We start from the raw sequence: 12,006 nt of genomic DNA, 5'->3' as shown, positions 1-12,006 counted from the left end.
CTAATCTATGTCATTGAAACGCTTCAAACAATGTCATCGAAACGGTCATGATTTTCAAACATTGTTGCGACATTGATTGTGTTGATTTTCTTGCAACACGACATGAAAATTCTGGCGAGTCTCCACTGACGGAGCATTTTCGTTCTACTAGCCGATAAATTACCAAAAATATGGAGTTCCCACAATTGTTGGTATCATCAGAAGCTTGGTCAGAAAAAAGTGATTCAAAATTCAAAGTTTTTTCTTCTGACGAGGAAGATAAAAAAGTCCTATTCCACGTACCCGATACTGACATAACGTTCCATTTATCAATATGTGACATTTCAGAAGAGAAGACGAAATTGGTTTGTATTTATATTATGAACTTCTATATTCTTGTCATCACATTTAGATTTTGTCGTGTTTATTATTTTGATCTTTTCAGTTTTCGAATTTGTGGTACGTGAGTTTTTCACTAAAATAAGGAAGTAAAAAAGAAGTAACGTTACCAGCTTAGTTACAGTTAGCTGTCTAAGAAAGGATTATGCTGTATCCAACCCAATAGGTGAACCGAATTAGATACTTCATTAAATCAATCAATAAAATGTTAGTCACAAAATAATTGTCAAAAGAAATCATTTAGGGGGATGCTTGTAGTTGCATCCTCGATACTCATGGATTACGATCGAGGCCTACCACAGACGTACGCGTTATAACCACCTCTGCAATATTTCTTACCAAAACTGAAGGCTCCACATGACCACAAATGAGAAGGTAGTTTGGCTGTTTAATGTACACCAAAAGAAATGAATAACAGTATACTTTGTAGCTTTGAAGTTGGGCGTTGCTGTCTCTGTAATCTTCAAAAGAAGTTTCTGCTGGCATGTGATTGGTCTTAGGAAAACTGCCTTCAGTTTTGTTATGAAATATTCCAGGGGTTGATATGACAATAATGACAGTAATCCCTGGAAAATTGAGGGTGTTGTTTGTAGGGAGAGGGATTTTAATTGGCGTATACGTAGGCCTCAAGTGTTAAACACATAGTCTTTTTGTAATTACATGTCTTTATACAATGTATATACTTGCTGTTATAAGAACCTTGTTATGTTTTCCAGATGGTGTGGAGTAATAATGACCGTGTGCTGCCTTACCTAAATGATGTACTTGAGTTTACAGAGTCAAGTGACAAAACCGTTCAGATGGTATTGGACAAGGTTAATGTGTGTCTCAAACCTGTAAGTATGATATATCCTAGATACATGTATAAACTATTAAACTGTATTTGACCAAATTTTGCATGTTTTTAATTCACATTTCTGTATAGCTTTTATGATAAGTCTTGTGTCTTGCTGTATATGATAATTTTATATTATTCTAAGTTGGTGAGATCTACCTTGGCTGATGAAGATGATGATGACAATAATGATGAAGGTTGCGAATCTGATGATAATGATGACTATGGTGCCTACTATGGCAACGAGGATGTAGATGCTAATGATGAGGATGTTCCTAAAGCGAAAGAAGCACATTCTAGGTATATAATCAAATAATCATTCAGTTAGGATTTTTAATTATATCCCTTGAAATTTTATACTGCTAAGGAAAGTAAATAAACTGAGTTAATATTGATTCCCTAACAAGAATTTTCAGAACTAGGTATAATAAATGGTTTGAAAACACTATGTACCATATTGATTTTAACATGTTCTTAGTTTCGCTGATAAAATAAATGCATGATTTTTCTGAAACATTTAAAAGCAAACTCAAATGCTCTTTATAGAATTTATCCTTGAAATGATACTTTTGTTTTAAGATTTAATGCAGAAGATTTTTATTTCTAACTTTTGGCTTAATCTCTCTCCTTCCAACAGAAGCCACATTTTATGTTTTGTGTTTTAAGCAGTGAAGATGAAGAAGAGGATAATTTTTTCGGTGCTCAAGGAACACCAGGAGCTGTTCAGAGACTTCTAAGAGGTATCTATCATATTAGGCCCAGAGAAATACAGTAAAGGTCTATTACTATATTGAATACTACCTATAGTGATACAGATTTGGATGAACTTTTATTTTTATATCCTTATGATAAGGGAATTACAGAGGTAATAGACTTTAAATACTTAACATACTTAATTGTAATAAAATGTAATTAATTGATAAAACATTGATAGTGTGATTTGAATAATTTGTACCCTCTCAGGAGCTGACAGCACTTACTATGAACTCCTTTAACAGGTGTAGACAGGGGTGTCTCCCCTTATGTGTAGACCCCAGTTTAGAGTAACATATATTGTATATACTTAAAATTATTCTTGTTTTCTTTCAGATTTAAAAGGAATGAAAGAGTCTCATAAGTTTGGCATAGAAGGACGGCCAAGGGGAGACAATCTGTTCATTTGGGTATGTTGATTGAAATATGAAATTATTCATAAACAGGAGATTATCTGATGATTTTTGCTTGTGATATGGTGTAATGGTATCAGAGAGAATAAACTATGTAGTAAATGATGTTTATTATTGTTTTGAAGCATCTTTACATGTAATAGGACACACAAAGTAACAAATCATGACTAAACAAAATACAGTCCAGTACTACAAAAAGCAAACACAAGATGCCCCATAAGGCACACAGTCACATGAACAAACCTCATTATAGAATTAATGACTTTACAGGAAGTGAATTTGTTGTTGTCATTGAATCCGAAATTAAATTTGATAAATAAAATGAAATTGTTTTTGTTGCATGATGTGAAATTGCAGTTAGGGAACTATTGAATCTGTTACAGGATGTGAAATTGAAAGACTTCCCCAAAGAGTCAATGCTAGGGAAAGATCTACAAAACTTTGCTGATAAATTCAAGAGGGAGGTAAGAAACATATAACCACCAAAACAAATTATGGTATCCATGTTTTAAGTTAGAATGAAAGAAATATTAGCATCTGTTTCTTTGTATTTCACAGCTGTTGTTCATTTGGGCATTTATTCTTTGTTTGTATGATACAATATACTGTCTACACATGTAGAGATCCATTACAGCTGATTGTCCATGTAGATAGTCATCCTTTGTGTGTTACAGCCAGTTGTATACATAGAGATGCATTTCCCAGGAGAATATCCCATGAAGCCTCCATTTGTTCGAATTTTACGACCAAGATTTAAATTCTTAACAGGTAAGTCTGTCCTCTTTCATTCACTTCTTTATTTCTTTGATGCATGGTTCTTTATGTTCTTTCTAAACTATAAAGATAATATATTTCAGTGGTAGCAATTTTATGGGGTCCGATTTTAAAAATTGTACAAATATTCGAATCGATAAACATTCTCTACTCAATGACCTCAAAAGTCAGGACTCAAAAGGAAGTGAGGCTGTTTAGGGAATAGATTGAATGCACTACATGGTTCTGTGACTAGCAGAATTCAACATGAGAAAAAATTGTATGATAAATGAAGTGTGAACACTTACTGAAATATCAAGGCAATCAATTTACCAGTAGGTTCTCTGAAACTCTTTCATACTGTCATAAGTTTTTAACACCATTCTTATCAGCAAGTAAAAGTAAGCATTTGTTTTCCATCATGGAATTGCTCCATTTAAAAAAAAAAAAAAAAAAATGAAGTATTCTCCATTTCTTTAATACAGGTCATGTGACCATAGGTGGCAGCATCTGTATGCAGATGTTGACGAATTCTGGGTGGACACCGACTAATGACATTGAGGTAAGATTGAGAAAAACCTAGCAGAACGATTATTTCTAACGTACTGGTAGATTAGTAGGGGTAATCATTATTTGTTTAAGTTCATTCATCCTGATCTTGAGTCCGAATATGAATTGATTTGAATGTTTTACTTCCAAGTACCATATATCACCTTACTATAGGATATCAAAATGTTTTTTCAATGCCAGATACCTTAAACTGCTCTCACATTCACAACTCCTATAATTCCATTACAGGCAATCCTTGTGCAGATCCGCTCTGAGATCATGAGTGACCCAAACGCCCAGCTGGAAAGGAATGATTCAGATCGTGCCTATGGGGAACAGGAAGCCAAAGATGCATTTAAACGAATGGTGCAAAGATATGGATGGTGAAAATGTTAAAAACTGTTGGATGATAACACTGAATTACATTCCTAATCATGAAATTTGGTCATCATGTTATAACTGAGATTCTGTATCATTAGCACTTACTATACCGTAACACACCGAAAGCAACTCGGGGAAGGAATCTGGAGAGAGCTTGAGGCATTGTCTAAAAAATATCACTTATGTTTACATCCTCATTCACAAATATTGAGTATATGTGTAGTTTAGTTTAAACTGATATCAGGCAGGTCTTGTGTCATTGATAAAGAAATCCGTCAATAGTGGTAGTCACAGCTGACAGTCAAATGTTACATTATCTTGTTTATGAGAGGTGAGAGACTGTATCAAGTCTGAGAGTGAGAGTATTCTATTTATTTGTTGTGATGAAAGCTTGTGTATGCTGTGAGATGATATCGTTGAACAAATGTAGTCTGTGACATTGTTTCTGATGTGAATGATATGTATGGTTTCAGATTCAATCGTTGCCGCCTCCATATATTGGGTTTCAGATGCTAAAACGACACGGACAGTGTATAATTTACCAACAGTTAGTCCCACTGTAGGGTGAAAGTGATGTCATATTTTAACACAATTTTTGTGATGTTGCAATCACCGGAAGATGGACTAATCGATGGTATATCACACTTTTCCCACATCATTTATGTATCTCGAAACCCTCTTATTGTCATGATTAAGTGACATTTGTTTGTGATGAGAGTAGTTGTGCGATGGAAGGGAGTGATATATGACCTGTAGATAGGTTTAGTTTTATATGTCCATGATTGTAAGACAATGAGAAATGATTTTATAATAATAGATTGTAGATCATTTCACCTTCTTTAGGATTTATTTATGGAATTTTACAATGTTGTTTTTAATTTTTTACCATAATAAAAGCTCACATGAGCATCCCCTATTTATTAAGATTGATACAGACCTGTATCAGTCACCTTGTGAGTGCTCAGGCTTCACATCATGATCCATACACCACAATAGAGATGTTTGGTTGTTCTTCTGTCTGTTCCGCAATCATATTGGTTCTTATGTGGACAATTTTATGGTAAAACATATTCATTAGGACCAATATGGAAGTTTCGAGATACTGTATAGCGGATTATTTATGCAGTTTAATTTTTATTTACCATTTTTAAGTAAAAACGAAAAACTTAAATTTTACCAGTTTTACATTTTTTCGATACGGCTTTCTGGGTATTTATGAGTGAATCCTTTCTCAATATTTTACAGATGGTTTGATTATACATGTATATGCTATAGCTCCTGCAACACCTTGATGATTTAGAGAGTGTTTACCAATACATCGAAATTTTCAAAGTTCTGTGCCAAATAGTTTGAACCAAATCATGAATAGTACAATTTGTTAGCCTATCAACATCAGAAGGTTGGCTATTCAAATCACCATTCATCTTTGGTCGGTTGTCCGTCTGTAAACAATGTGTGTTACTGCTATTTCTTAAGAAGACCTGCACGGACATTTCTCAAAATTTACATGCATGGTTCCCTTGGTCTCTATTAGTGTCATGCTAATTTCGAGATTGATCGGAAAAACAATATGGACGTCAGGCAGCCATCTTTGATTTTGATAGTTGAAGTTTGTTACCACTATTTCTCAGAAAGTACTGAAGCGATCTGTCTCAAATGTTATATTTTGTATGTAGTAAAAGTTTGAAAAGCAGAGAAAAGATCCATCTTTCCATTATCAGTCATAGATCATTCTTTGGTGGGTGCCAAGATTCCTCTGGAATCTCTTATTTTTATTAACATACGCTGTAACTGCAATTTGTGATGGGTCCCTTACCTGCTAGGAGCTACAGTGGTCGAGTGATTATAGTCTCTTGACATTTTACCTGGCTAGCTTCCCACCTCTGGGTTACAAATTCAAATCTTGCATGGAGTGAATGCCAGGTACTGACCGCAGGTTGGAGGTTTCTCACCAGCTTTCTTATACAATGTACTCCTAAATCAATACAAAAAACATACCTAATTGGATGGATGGCTTCTAGAAAACAGTTGACTAGAAGCAATCACCTAAGTTCTGGTGAGCATTAACAATACATGGTAGGTTACCATGGTAATATTCAACTTTATATTTTCAGTGAACAAAAAATACAGCAGATTATGGAAGACTTCCGATATTTTGAGTACTTACTACTGCTCTCTACGAAATGTTATTGAATAAGATAAATTATTTAAGCACTGTGTTATAGAACAAAATATAAAATTAACTATCATGTAACTGTTATTGCTGTTGTTATATACTGTAAATCATTTTTAGTTTGTGTGCAATTTACTTCTGCACATTTCTCTATCTAAGTAAAGATATCTACATCATTTTTTATACTGAAAAGAATTTTCTATGTACATTTTAAATCTGTGAATAATATTCTTTGCGAATTTGTTTTGAAATGGAAATTGCAAACTATAGTATAAGTGAGAGAAAGTTGGTTTACAGTCGATCTTGTAATGTGATACATTGTTTGGATGGTCATGTGTCTTGTCATAGATCTACATCATTGTCTAATGTTTTGATAACTCTCATTATACAAATCATCTGTGTACATGTAGATATTATATTAGTTTTACAAAACTTATATGAAAAAAATAAATTGTCAAGATATGAATATATTTGAATAAAGAAAAATATGTGTGTGTCCATTTTATAAGGATTTGTCAGTATCTTATGTAAAAATAACTGAAGACCAATATAATGTACAAGTTTTTTTCAATTTGTAAAGTTGTATGATTAATTGGTAATATTTTACATGACATGTCGAGAAAAGTATGATGTATGTATAATGATGATAATGTTAATGTAAAATGTTATTAGTATTTTCGCAGCTGTAAAGCGTAGTTGATGACTGATCATATTTTAACAATTCCCTCCAATATTGTATAGATAATGTAGTCGAGTAAAAACAATGTGTAGCTATGTGTCTTAATGTTTTGATTCTTATAGATTTAAATGTCCATTTCAGAATATTTTTTTGTCAGATGTTAAAGACTATGGGAATTGGACAACAGACAAAATGCCTATACACACCCAAATACATACAGTTAAACCTGTCTAAAAACACTACCCAAGGGCGCAAGAAAAAGGTCTTTTATACACTGAGCAAATTGTGTTGAAATTTATCATTTAGCACCCTGAGAAAGAAGTCTTATTAAGCAGGTGGTCTTTATGTATATGGAGGTGATCGCTAAGACAGGTTTGACTATATATTCTCACAAATAGGTGGTTGAGTGATTTCTTTTTATTTCATTTCTATTTTAGAAAATATACTGTCTTTTGTATATGATAACTTGTCAGGCATACTTTTGCTGAATATTTTCAGCAGAACAAAGCTACATATGTTTATGACAGAAAAATAGCAGTATTTTCAAGAATATAATTCAAGGTCCCTAGAAATGTGTATAATCAAATGTCATGGACATATTCCATGGGTGAAATGCTTGCTTGCTATAAATTTCTATGGCATAGTTCAAAAGTCCATTGGGATTGTATTCCATGTCCAGAAGTAATGGTCACCTTTACTAAAAATAGAAATTATGTCAATTGGTCTGCTTTCCAATGACATATTTGTCAGAAAACTTGTCATGGTAACCATATTGTGACAATTCCATATCAGGTCTTGTGGTCTTCGTATTTGCTGATTTATTGTTTATAAGCAAGGATTTATAAGTGAGAAGGATTCGTGACTGTCTCTTTACATTACTAAACACCAAGCGAGACGCCTATGAACCGGGAATAAAAACCGTTTTTCTCAACAAATACTTGTCTTATCGAGTCAAACGAAACACCATTGTAAAGTTTATTAAATTTCACGACGTATATTACTTGCTTTAAAGACGGAATATTTAAAGGATATGTCTTAAATTTTCGTTAAAAATAATCGACAGCTCATGAAATGACGGCCCCGCTTCAGAAAGTAAGACGGTAACCCTCGCACCCACAAGCTACATCAAAGGCTGCGCCGGCGGATATCAAAGGAAAATCAGTCGTCGCCCAACGTCACGGTCAGTGCACAAACACAAAAGCGCCTGCCTTGGACTTCCCCAAAACCCAGTGTGACTTATCCTTCTCATATACGTCCTTGTTATAAGTTATGAACTTATTGTTCAGAGTTTGTAGGTGATGAGTTAATGTCACAAACAATTATGTGTGTAAATTTGTTTACATGTTGTTTAGATGTTGTCTTGTTAACATGATCCTTGACAATCTAGGGTTGACATTCTGGTTTTGCTTTCTTTCCCCCAGGGTAGTAGCAGTGAAGCTATATGCAATTGCTTAGCACAAATGTTAAAGTAAAGGTAAGTTAAAATAAAGTTCAGTTCAAATTCAATTTAGCATATAATTTAATTATTCTAATGGTCAGGTTTTGTACACCAAATGACTGAACTTTAAATTTTGTTGTGATATATTGTATAAGAACAGAGGAATGTACCCTTTGAGCAAAGAGGACATGATTACAAGACAGATTTTGGTTGTAGTTCTACAGCAATTAATTGCTGTAAGAGAGGTATTATATATATATTAATTTGTTGGCAGGTATACTTAGTAAGTAATGAAATGTTAAAGATAGATTTTGATGCATACAAAATAAAGTATTGCAATGTAATATGATAATTACTGGGTTTTTTTTCATGTTACATTACTTGAAAATCTACATAGAACTGGGTATCTTGGCTTGGCTTGTTGGTTTTTCCTTAAAAAATGTATCCTGAATCTACCCGTTTGGTTTTGATTGACAAATATAGTTATTTATGAAGATTCAACTTGCAGTTCTTTCCTGGAGAGATGGAATCCTCTAAAGCTTGTGGTAAGAGATGTCTCTGGTATATACCAAAATAATTCAGTTAGACACAGACTATAGCTACCTTCCACAGATTTATATATATGTTTACAAAGTTCTTGCACTGGAACTTTTTTATTTACCAAAATGTAAAAAATTTTAAATAAAAAGTTACCAAAACAGATTAGAAGTGATTAATTATACTAAAATAACAAAATAGAAAAGCAGCAGACCATCTTGACATCAATGAACACTTCTGGTAATCCTTTGTCTGGTAGACTTTGAAGCAGCTCTGTCCTTCCATTGTTGGACTGTTTGAACCAGTCTTGCCATTCAATGGATAGACTGTTTAGACTTTGAAGCAGTTTTGTCATTCAATTGCGTGACTGTTTGAACCAGTCCTGTCCTTCCATGGTTGGACTGTTTTAAGTAGTCTTGTTCTTTAATGGTGAGACTGCTTATGTTTAAAGCAGTTCCATCTATTAATTGTGATATGGTTTTAAGCAATCCTATCCATCATTGGCGAGACTGTTTCAATCAGTTCTGTACTTCATTGGTGAGACTTGTTATTGGCGAGACGTTTTGTCCTTCAAACAGGAAAGATGATATACCTAGTTTTGTCTTTCAAAAACGGCACACTTTAAAGAAACCCTCTGTTAAGTCGGAGCATTTCGTCTTCAAAAACAAGCTTATTTCACTGTAGTCTTACACTAACGGTATCCGAGGAACAGAAACACGTATTTCCTCCGTCAACGATCTGGAGGACTCCGACTAAGCGATACGTCAAAAAGATCGAGCTACATCCTCATCAATGACAAGGTTAATTTTCTTATCCAACAGAGTTATCAAAAACATTTTGTTCAATAGATAGTATTCTATTCCTATTGTTAGAGACAATGTGGTTTGCTGTTCGACACGCCTAACTAATCCCAGTAAACAATATCAACTTTACCATGGATTAATAGGATCGTTTCGTTCAGTATTAGTACTATTACTATCCAAAATATAAAACGAAACTAAAAGACATGTTTGTTTTATTTATTGTAAAGCCACCTTAACAGTACAACAGTAACATCTGTGTTGAGTGCCAGATTATGCTCTTCCACCACATCTCTATCCAATTAGATGACCACCAAACAGAGTGGTAAGTTTAGCATCCGTCATAAAATGGGACAGATCCATTTCTGTAAGCTGGTAGCCTCCGCCCAGATGTGACATGATAGAGTTGATCTCGTCAAAGTTGTACTGTATTGACGTTCCTGATCCTGCTCCCCCATAGGTAAACACGAACAGAAACACTAGCTGATTGTCTATAATGAAGAAGGAGGGGTTCCCACTATCGCCAGTTATCTTAGTCTCGTAGTACAGGTGCCTGGTAGATGTTCTGATGGGTTCAACCAGGGAAGCCATGCGTCCGTTCATAGCACTAAAGTCTGCAACTAAGGCCTTCTCCTCAAAGTCAGTACTGAGGACGGGTAATCGGATCGTCTCCCTGTGAGGGTTAAGGGCCGTGAAGTTCCTCGGCAAGACTTTGGCAAAGGAGATAGACGGTGGCACATCTCTGTCCAAGAGTCCTACCACCATATCATGGCCATAAAGGAAGCTCTGGTGTGCCGATGTGTTGGTGTACAACGCTCTCGTCTTGACCACGGTCCTATCAACCACATTGTTGTGGCGGTCCACAAACCGCAGCGTACTGTTGGTGCGGATGTTATAGTGTCTTGCCCACACGGCATGTCTTGGGGACAACAGCGTTCCTGCCCGGCGGGTCTTCCCATTACTGTTCCACGGGGATATAGGGGTCAAATCAAGGTCATGTGCCCAACAGTTTGGGTTCCTCTGATATATTTTGTGTGTATGATCCTGTTTAGAGAAGATTGGTTTCGACGCATTGGCACTTACGCCTGCGGCAGCTGACCTTTTGAGTCTATCGTCGACTCCATGAACAATAGAAGAGAACAAACTGGTCTCCTCCGGAGTCAACGGACGAGGAATTGCAGATAAGTATAACCGGTGGTCACAGTTTGGACCTAGTCTTGTTAAATGGAATGATTCGTTGTGGAAAAATGTGAGCCTACAGAACTGTTCCTGGAGTTGGCAGCTAGAAAGAAAGGACATGAGAGAACTTAGATTAAATTGTATTATACAGATTACAGGGGGATTTTATAAGCCATTCCGAGACATATGAAGACTGCATTAGGAGAGAAACATTGACTTGCCTGCCGTTATATACCCGGCCTTTACTGTCACAGAAGTACAGGTCGACATGAGGCGTGGCCTCCGGGGGACAGTAAGTGTCCGCCACGTCTAGGCAATCCTGGAGGCTAGCATCTACAGTGACAAACGCTGCAGCGAAAGATAACAAGTCAACTCCATAATAACTATAGGCTATACGTATAAATAAGCAGTGGTATACATGATATGCAGATTGCAATTCCCATGCGCTTTAATACATCCTAATATCAGATGCAAAATACCAATTGTCATAACGTACATGGTATACACGAAAAATATTAATTAGTATTCAGAGGTCGTCAGGACGTTAATAAAACAACGATAATTTTTGCTTGTGGCGAATATGACATCTGCTGACTCTTTGGTCAGCTGAAGCGTTGCATGAAGAGACAAACAACAATGTAGTATAAAAATAAAACTTCAAGAATCGTAGTGAGGGTGCAACTGAGCACGCAATATCTTTTGCATATATATCTAACTTGCAACTTTTCCGATAAAGGTAACTAAACTTCCTTACCACAAATAAAAACAGCAAGTATTGTGTGAACCCGGGCCATTGTGGTGAGTTCTAGAGTTGAAATCTATAACGGACTGAAACTCCACAACCTTTATTTGTATGGCATTTCTTATCTGTAGTCATATGTAGGGGTCAGTGCGGTCAATGTAGATTGAACCATTACTGGACAAGCACTGTGCCGTTAGTATTACAATACAGTATTATGTTAACGTTGTATGCCATATGTGTAAATACACAATGTTCTCAGAAATTCAACTCAATGTTCTTGAAAAATGCCGTCATACAGTGCGGCTATCGATAGACGCGCCATATATTCATACAGAGGAAATGTTGGCCTTACTGTTTTTAGGAGAAAATCCCCAAATTTCGCACGTGCCCAAAATT

The 12,006-nt window shown here is 35.4% G+C and overlaps 2 protein-coding genes across 3 annotated transcripts; one reads left to right on the top strand and one right to left on the bottom strand.

Annotated features, from left to right (window-relative positions):
- Positions 1-65: 65 nt before the first annotated feature.
- Positions 66-7,007, top strand: LOC138315550 (ubiquitin-conjugating enzyme E2 Q2-like). 2 transcript variants are annotated; one of them, XM_069256655.1, is made up of 9 exons: positions 66-344; positions 1,095-1,214; positions 1,359-1,513; positions 1,883-1,953; positions 2,303-2,376; positions 2,763-2,843; positions 3,054-3,147; positions 3,618-3,694; positions 3,931-7,007. In XM_069256655.1, the coding sequence occupies exons 1-9, from the start codon at positions 171-173 to the stop codon at positions 4,066-4,068; spliced, it is 984 nt and encodes a 327-aa protein (XP_069112756.1). In that variant the 5' UTR covers positions 66-170; the 3' UTR covers positions 4,069-7,007. The 2 variants fall into 2 exon arrangements, with proteins under 2 accessions (XP_069112756.1, XP_069112755.1); XM_069256654.1 differs by having other exon boundaries at positions 67-344; positions 1,880-1,953.
- A 2,887-nt stretch (positions 7,008-9,894) lies between these two features.
- On the bottom strand, positions 9,895-11,735 carry LOC138315548 (uncharacterized). The gene is made up of 3 exons (XM_069256653.1): positions 11,623-11,735; positions 11,090-11,216; positions 9,895-10,971 (listed from the first exon to the last, which is right to left on the bottom strand). Exons 1-3 carry the CDS (start codon positions 11,660-11,662, stop codon positions 9,984-9,986), a joined length of 1,155 nt encoding a protein of 384 aa, XP_069112754.1. The 5' UTR covers positions 11,663-11,735; the 3' UTR covers positions 9,895-9,983.
- Positions 11,736-12,006: the final 271 nt, after the last annotated feature.

The sequence above is a fragment of the Argopecten irradians genome, chromosome 2 (assembly GCF_041381155.1).
Source record: "Argopecten irradians isolate NY chromosome 2, Ai_NY, whole genome shotgun sequence".
Taxonomy (NCBI): Eukaryota; Metazoa; Mollusca; class Bivalvia; order Pectinida; family Pectinidae; genus Argopecten; species Argopecten irradians.
This window is presented reverse-complemented; position numbering and strand designations above follow the sequence as displayed.

What these genes read in the sequence shown, in the direction of transcription:
- LOC138315550 (XM_069256654.1), top strand. Translation starts at nt 171, where the DNA reads ATGGAGTTCCCACAATTGTTGGTATCATCAGAAGCTTGGTCAGAAAAA. An exon ending in GCGAAAGAAGCACATTCTAG is followed by an intron (nt 1,514 to 1,879) that starts GTATATAATCAA and finishes TTGTGTTTTAAG; the next exon opens with CAGTGAAGATGAAGAAGAGG. An exon ending in CTGATAAATTCAAGAGGGAG is followed by an intron (nt 2,844 to 3,053) that starts GTAAGAAACATA and finishes TGTGTGTTACAG; the next exon opens with CCAGTTGTATACATAGAGAT.
- LOC138315548 (XM_069256653.1), bottom strand. Translation starts at nt 11,662, where the DNA reads ATGGCCCGGGTTCACACAATACTTGCTGTTTTTATTTGTG. An exon ending in ACTTGCTGTTTTTATTTGTG is followed by an intron (nt 11,217 to 11,622) that starts GTAAGGAAGTTT and finishes CTTTCGCTGCAG; the next exon opens with CGTTTGTCACTGTAGATGCT. An exon ending in GGCCGGGTATATAACGGCAG is followed by an intron (nt 10,972 to 11,089) that starts GCAAGTCAATGT and finishes CTTTCTTTCTAG; the next exon opens with CTGCCAACTCCAGGAACAGT.